Below are 8,488 nucleotides of genomic sequence, written 5' to 3' on the forward strand. Positions count from 1 at the left end.
TAATAAATTTTTTTCTTGAATATAAATCTTTCTGAAAGGGAGAAAGTAGTAAATATTATTAGTAATTTAGTAGCTAGTATTTCACAGTGTATTTAAATAGTACTGTTCTCTTAAATACATTATTATTAACGAAATACGTACCTCATGTTTTATGCTTGTTGTACGGGTTGAACAGGCCCGGGTTCAGTACACAATGCAAACTAATAACCCCCGCTGATTAAAAGATAGATCCAAACCCACAAGTAACTTTACGTACATTTTGGTTATGAACGTACATTTAATGCAAGCGTGAGAAAAGATTAGTACTGATTCTTCCATTTGTGGAACCTTGTTCATAGTAGTATATGGAGTAGTTATGAAAACAATGTTTACTTGGATACATGTTAATGTAACAGTTAAAAAAAAAAGTTAATGTAACAGTTCTATTTTGCTCCTATCCCTACCTGACTACGTGAACATCAAATCAAAAGTAGTTACCAAACACTTTGATCTCGATTAAATCAAACGCTGACACGTCTGTGTCGTTTTTATTTTTTTCTCTCAACAACAAATATGAAACAATGAAACTTTTATATCAAAGGGGAAACAGTCCTTATCATTTGCTCTCATCACTTGCTTTTGTCTAGTAACAACTGGAACAAAACATGTATTTCTTATGATCATAAGAAAATTCGTAAATTAAAACAAAATTAAATAGAGAGCGTTGGGTGACGTTAGACTCTTCATTAAGTCTTTTCAGCTACCCCTTCTTTGTTTGCCTTTATATCCTCCACCCTCCCTCTCTCTTTTTTTTTATATACTCATCTACATAAACCTTGTAACAAAAGTTAATAAAACAAGCGTACTTACATATTTTTAAAATTAAACTCTCTCCCCAGATGCCTCGAGAACAGATGCCAGAGTTCTCTAGCTCGGTGAAGCTCAAATATGTTAAACTTGGCTTTCAATACTTGGTCGATCACTTCTTGAGTCTTCTTTTGATACCCATCATGGCAATCATCGCCATCGAGCTTCTTCGGATGGGTCCAGAAGAGATTCTTAACGTTTGGAAATCACTTCACTTTGACCTTGTTTATCTTCTATGTTCTTGTTTCTTTGTTATCTTTATCTCCAGCGTTTACTTCATATCCAAGCCACGTACGGTCTACCTCGTTGATTACTGTTGTTACAAACCACCGGTCTCGTGCCGTGTCCCCTTCGCAACTTTCATGGAACATTCTCGTTTGATCCTCAACGACAAGCCTAAGAGCGTTGAGTTTCAAATGAGAATCCTTGAACGTTCTGGTCTCGGTGAAGAGACTTGTCTGCCTCCAGCTATTCATTACATTCCTCCAACACCAACTATGGACGAGGCTAGAAGCGAGGCTCAAATGGTTATCTTCACGGCTATGGATGATCTTTTCAAGAAAACCGATTTAATGCCTAAAGACATTGACATACTCATTGTGAACTGCTCTCTTTTCTCTCCAACACCGTCTCTCTCCGCTATGGTTATTAATAAGTATAAGCTTAGGAGCAATATTAAAAGCTTTAATCTCTCAGGGATGGGCTGCAGTGCGGGCCTTATTTCAGTCGATTTGGCCCGCGATCTGCTTCAGGTTCATCCCAATTCAAATGCAATCATTGTCAGCACCGAGATCATAACGCCTAATTACTACAAAGGGAACGAGAGAGCCATGCTGCTGCCCAATTGTCTCTTCCGCATGGGCTCCGCGGCAATACTTATGTCAAACCATCGGTCTGACCGGTGGCGAGCCAAGTACAAGCTTAGCCACCTTGTCCGGACCCACCGTGGCGCTGATGACAAGTCTTACTACTGCGTCTATGAACAAGAAGATAAAGATGGGAACATTGGCATCAACTTGTCCAAAGATCTTATGGCCATCGCAGGTGAAGCCCTTAAAGCTAACATCACCACAATAGGTAATAACTATACATATAAAAAAAAAATACTCCCTCTGTTTTTTAAAGATGTATGTTTTGGTGTTTTCACACATATTAAGAAAACACATTAACTATACATCATTTTTAGAAATTATCAAATTCCAATGCATTTTAACCAATAGTCTTTCAATAAATTCAATCAATTTTTTATTGAAATTTGCAATTTTTGTATAGGAAACATAAAAAATACATCTTTGTGAAACAATTTATTTTTCTAAAACATCTATCTTTAAAAAACAGAGGGAGTAAGAGTTATTCTCGGGTTCACCCCTAGAGTGAATCTAAAGGTTCACCCAACCAATAGGAATCACTCATTTCATAATTGATATCTTTTAGAAAAGGAAAAAAAATATTGTCAAGTTATATTATGTTTTTAAAATAAATAAAATAAAAACAAATAAAAATAATAGTAGTTACAAAAAAATGATTTAAAAAAAAATATTTTTAACATCATCACAAAAATATACCCTAAACCCTAAATCATAAACCCTAAACCCTTTAGTATACCCTAAACCCTTGGGTATACGCTAAACCCTTGGATAATCTTAAACTCTGAATCCTAAACTCTAATATATGCCAAAAAATTAGATATTTTAACGCCATCATCGAAATACTAAACCTTAAATCATAAACTCTAAACCCTAAACCCTTGGGTAAATCATAAACACTAGGATAATCCTAAATTTTAAATCAAAACACTAAAACAATAAATCTTAAAAATACTAAACCCTTAATCTTAATCTCTAAACTCTTTTTAAGATTAAGGATTTGGTATTTTTAAGATTTAGTGTTTAATGTTTTTTAGTTTAGAATTTAGAGTTTAGGATTTAGTGTTTTGATGACGGAGTTAAAATATTTTTAATTTTTTTTGCATATATTACTATTTTTATTTATTTTTAACATTTTTTATTTTAAAAATATAATATAAATTGATAATATTTTGTTTCCTTTTTTAAAAGATATCAATTGTGAAATGAGTGATTCCTATTGGTTGGATGAACCTCTAGGTTCACTCTAGGGGTGAACCCAAGAATAACACAAAAAAAAACTATACATATCATTTAATAACAATATATAAAGGGGTCGGTGGGCATTTAACTATTTTGGTTCTTGTTCCGTGTGAATTATTTGACCCGGTTCGGTTTTGAATAAACAAATTACGTATATCTTAAGTTTAAATAAAAAAAAAATGTTTTTGGGCAAGTCCTATGTTTGTTTTCTTTTGTGCACCAAAATGGTTTGGTTTTGGTTGCAGAAATTAGTGTTCGGTTGTGTTTTATAAAAGAGTTCGATTGAACTCTTCAAATTTCGGTTTGGATTTATTTCGATTTTAAAATTTTATGTTACTATTTAAATATAATTAGATTTTGATCCGCACTTATGATAAAAGTTTCACTAATAAGGTAATAAATATTTTGTTAATTTTAAATAATTTGTGTATTTGAATATTTTTCCATTTAAAACAGTACTATTAAATTTGATCTGGACCCGCATTAGACGGTTAATCCGATAATTCAATTTAAATTTTTAAAAATATCCATATTTTTTAAAAAATCACTAAAACTCAAAACTAATTTGATTAAACTATTGAACCGATGAATAACAGATATGTAATCTAATTTGATTAAACTTTTATAGTCATAATCTGCACATTTTAATCCAAATTTTAAAGTTTCGTTGTTTGCAAATTATGAAGTTTCTACAAAATTTTGATACAGAAAATGATAGATATAATATAATTAAAAACTATAAATATGTCTTAATCACATCAATTCTTTTTATATCTTGTTAATAATTTGGTATATATCTTGTTAATAATTTGGTTTATATTTTAATCGATTTAAATTTGTTGTTAACAATTAGTGTTGAGCATTTTTCTTTAGATATTAAAACATTTTTCATAATTGTTTTTGTTATTACAGTTACTGTACAATATAAAATATTATATATATATATATATATATATATTATGTAATGGAAATTATTAAATTATTATGTTACTTAATATATTATATAACCATGTTTAGGAAATAAATAAAATAATCTGTAAATTTAATTGATTATTATTGATTGAAATTTTTTGTAGTATTTAAATCTGCAAAAATAAGTTGTATTTATTTTTTCGTTGTTTTATAAAATTTTTAAGTTTTTAAAAATTATATAATTTATCTAAATAATTTGAAAGAAATTTCTTAGAAATAATTAATAAGATAAGATTTAATATTTTGTATTGTTTGGACACAAGATTAATTATAATATTGTTTGAAAACATAGATTGTAATATAAAAAAAATAATATATTGTTTGGAAACATTGATCATAGTATAAAGAAAAAATATTAGTGATTTAATGTAAATTTAACTATATAGTATAAAATGTGTATTTAATTAAAATATTTATAAAATAAATGTTAAGTCCAATGCAATGTTTTATTTTAATATAAGATAGATTAATGCATTGTTCGCTGTAATTGGACCCATTCGTGGGTTGACTCTGGACCTGAAGCCTTTCTCTTTTCTAATATTAAACATGTGTTTTACAAAAAAAATGCATTGTTTGGTGTAATATATACGTCCTTCTGTGGAAAGTTCAGCTTATTCCATTTGGTTGCATTAAATTATGGAGAAATTCTTGGGTTCACCCCTAGAGTGAACCTTTAGGTTCACCCAACCAATAGGATTTCGGTATTTTATATTCAGTATCTTTTAAAAAATAAAATAAAATATTGTCAAGTTATATTATATTTTTAAACTAAAAATAAATAAAAAATAATTAATTGCAAACAAAAAAATGTTTAAAAGAATATATTTTTAATACCGTCAACCAAAAAACTAAACCCTAAACCCTAAATCATAAACCATAAATCCTTGGGTAAACCCTAAACCCTTGGTAAATTCAAAACACTTGGATAAATTCTAAATCCTAGGGTTTAGGATTTATCCAAGGGTTTAGGTTTACCCAAGGGTTTAGGGTTTACCCAAGGGTTTAGGGTTTACCCAAGGGTTTAGGGTTTAGTATTTAGGGTTTAGGGTTTAGTATTTTGCTGACTGTGTTAAAATATTTAAAAAAAAATCCAAAGATTTAGGATTTATCCAAGTGTTTACCATGGGTTTAGGGTTTATGATTTAGGATTTAGGGTTTAGTGTTTTGGTGACGGTATCTTAAATATAATTTTTTTTCATGATTACTATTATTTTCTATTTATTTTTTATTTTAAAAGATACTGAATATGAAATACTAAAATCCTATTGGTTGGGTGAACCTAAATGTTCACTCTAGGGGTGAACCCAAAAATTACTCTAAATTATGTTTCTTTTATAAGAATATATTTTGATTATTTCTTTCGGTTGCGCTAAATCTCAAATGTTTTGGTTTGGTTTTTATTTACAGGTCCCCTGGTCCTACCGGCATCGGAGCAACTACTCTTCCTCTTGTCCTTAATCGGACGTAAAATCTTCAACCCGAAATGGAAACCATACATACCAGATTTCAAGCTAGCCTTCGAACACTTTTGCATTCACGCAGGAGGTAGAGCCGTAATCGACGAGCTACAGAAGAACCTACAGCTATCAGGAGAACATGTGGAAGCCTCGAGAATGACATTACATCGTTTTGGTAACACATCATCTTCATCGTTGTGGTACGAGCTTAGCTACATCGAATCTAAAGGGAGAATGAGGAGAGGAGATAGAGTTTGGCAGATTGCGTTTGGGAGTGGTTTCAAGTGTAACTCTGCTGTGTGGAAGTGTAACCGTACGATTAAGACACCTAAGGATGGACCATGGTCTGATTGTATCGACCGATACCCTGTCTTTATCCCTGAAGTTGTCAAACTCTGAACCAAACCAAAACGTCTTCAAGTATGGTTTGGAATTGGGTCGGTTTAGCTTTGATTTACCTTTTGTGATTCGGTTTTCAGGGGGATTGTGAAATGGATGTCAGAGAGGAAGAAAAGCAAAGCATAAATGTCTATATTTATTTGCTCTGCATATACTTAATCCTCTACTTTTCCATTGGAGTACATTTTTAGTTTCTTGTGCTGTAATTAAAACTTGTGCAGTATCAAATAAAAATGTTTCCTGCTATTTATTTATTTATTCATAATCCAAAAATAAGTTTTCTTGTTAGCATCGCTGCCGTCCATAATTAATTTGGTTTTAATATGGAATATAAGAGCATCCCAACGGGTTGTAGGGAGAAAAGAATATCTATCTACAACTATATTATTCCATCTGTGTCGTAATGATCCATGTTTTAGAAAAAAAATTATTTCTAAAAAATCCATATTTTACATTTTCAATGTATGTACTAATAGTAAATTGTAAATTTATAAAACATTAACTGTGTTTACTGAATTTTAATTGGTTAAAAATTATAGAAATAACTAAACATAGAAAATAATGCATTTATTGTCAAAATTTTCTGCATTTTTTTTGACATGTGAAAACTTTAGAACATACATATTTTTAAAACGGATAGAGTGTTAAACAATTGAATCAACGAGCACAATCTTCTGTTTTTACCTTAATTATACCGATCATTGACTAGAAGAAACTGATATGAAACCTGTCCTTATTTTTTAAGGGCGGATCTAGAAAATAACTCAATGTAGAGTACAATATATAAATTTATGTTTTGTTAAATATAATTTAATAATTAAATTAAATTATATTTTTACGACACTATTCATTATTTTTCTCAAGATAAATAAAATATATAATATTTTGTGCTATTTTGAATATTCATTTTCAATATAAAATTATATATACACATAGTAATTCCATTATAATTTTTTTCTTTTTCGTTTTTATTTTTGTCTTAATTATTGAAAATTAAAATTAATAAAATAATTGTTAAAGCTAAACTTTAATAGATTATGAGTTTTATTTTGAGAAATTAATATTTAAAAATTGATTGAAATTTCAGTTGCTGACAAACTATAAATAGTTTATAGAGTCTTTATGAATCTGTTTTTTTCAGTTGCTGACAAAAAAAAAGTTTCTATCATTTTAAAAAATATTCTCGATAAAAATACTTTAACATTTAGGTTTATGCATTATTGTTTAGAGTTTAGTATTTAAGGGGTGAGATTGAATTTATAAATTTTTATAAATAATTTAGTAAAGTTATTTTAGTCATTTTTCATCACACATTAAGGTTTATGAAATTATAAGTCTCTTATAGGTAAATTTAGAAAGTGATTTCAAGTTTTTGGCAAAATAAAATTTTCCCTCTATAAAAAGTAAACAAAGCAGTAATAAAAATAATAGTTTTACGTAATAAAATCAAAAATAAAATATTTTATAGAATAGGAATTAAAAATGTAGAAAATTGTGAAATTATAAATCTTTTAAAAGTAAATTTAGAAAGTGGTTTCAAGTTTGTGGTAAAATAAAAATTTTCCTCTATAAAAAGTAAATAAAACAGTAATAAAAAGAATAGTTTTAGGTAGTAAAATCAAAAAGAAAATATTATATAGAATAGTAATTAAAAATGTAGAAAAATTGAAAAAAAGAAACGCATCACATGGATTAGGACCTAGGGTATATAAACTTAGGACCATAATAGCTACAAAATTCTCTGTGTATTCTCTAAGATTAAATTCCTCCTATGGAAAACTTCTCAGAATGCTCATTCTACAGGAGAAAATTTACAGAAAAGGGGCTTACTTATCAACACTCGATGTTCGCGTTATAGAGAGATTAAGTCTCTGGAACATATCCTCCTTCACTGCAACTTTGCAAAGGATGTTTGGAGCCATGATCTCTGGTCTTCTCCAGTGATTATCAATGATGATGCCTCATTTTCTGCAATTCTACAGTTGTCTTATTTCTGGAAGAATCTCTCTTTTCTAGGGATCCGAGGTAATCTCTTTCCCTGAATTTGCTGGAATCTTTGGACCTCACGAAACAAGCTTGTCTTCAAAAATCAGCAATCACAATCCCTCGATATTTTATCGCAAGCCATTCACTCTGCGAGAGAGTGGGAACAAGCCCAATCGTCATGTCCGCCTGCTGTCCCAAAATTATAACCAACTAATCGATATCTGAGTCTCCCTGAGTCCATCGTGTTCTATAACACTGATGTTTCCTGGAAAACTAATTCGGCGGGACTAGCTTGGATCTTCTCAGATCAGTCAGAATCTGAAATCGCCCACAAAACCATCTCTCTGGATTGTGTCCCTTCACCATGCATGGCCGAGGCTCTAGCCATACAGGATCTCTCCTTCACGCCGCATCACTCAACTACACCAAAATCTTTCTTCGATCAGGCTCTCAAGTGTTCTTTCGAGCAATCAATCAGAGGAAATGAACGATCGAGTTCTTCTGCATTGCTTTTTAATTTCATCTGATTTTTTATGTTTCTCGTTTGGGTAATGGGCAAGTCGATAGGCTCGCCAATGCCCATCTACCTTTTGTTGTATCCTAAAAACATTTGGGCTTCCGAATCTTGTAATAAAGTATTCTGTTGGTACCAAAAAATAATTGAAAATAAGTGAGAGATAAAATAAACGTGTCTGGTGCCACAACTTTTTAGAACGTGTA

General features: G+C 30.2%; 1 protein-coding gene across 2 annotated transcripts; it reads left to right on the top strand.

Moving 5' to 3' along the window:
- The first annotated feature begins 778 nt into the window (after positions 1-778).
- Positions 779-6,026, top strand: LOC108842033 (3-ketoacyl-CoA synthase 6). Of its 2 annotated transcripts, none has more exons than XM_056996185.1 (2): positions 779-1,890; positions 5,334-6,026. In XM_056996185.1, exons 1-2 carry the CDS (start codon positions 879-881, stop codon positions 5,780-5,782), a joined length of 1,461 nt encoding a protein of 486 aa, XP_056852165.1. In that variant the 5' UTR covers positions 779-878; the 3' UTR covers positions 5,783-6,026. The 2 variants fall into 2 exon arrangements, with proteins under 2 accessions (XP_056852165.1, XP_018470336.2); XM_018614834.2 differs by having other exon boundaries at positions 781-1,923.
- Positions 6,027-8,488: the final 2,462 nt, after the last annotated feature.

The sequence above is a fragment of the Raphanus sativus genome, chromosome 2, assembly GCF_000801105.2.
Source record: "Raphanus sativus cultivar WK10039 chromosome 2, ASM80110v3, whole genome shotgun sequence".
Classification (NCBI taxonomy): Eukaryota; Viridiplantae; Streptophyta; class Magnoliopsida; order Brassicales; family Brassicaceae; genus Raphanus; species Raphanus sativus.

What these genes read in the sequence shown, in the direction of transcription:
- LOC108842033 (XM_018614834.2), top strand. Translation starts at nt 879, where the DNA reads ATGCCTCGAGAACAGATGCCAGAGTTCTCTAGCTCGGTGAAGCTCAAA. An exon ending in AGCTAACATCACCACAATAG is followed by an intron (nt 1,924 to 5,333) that starts GTAATAACTATA and finishes TTTTATTTACAG; the next exon opens with GTCCCCTGGTCCTACCGGCA.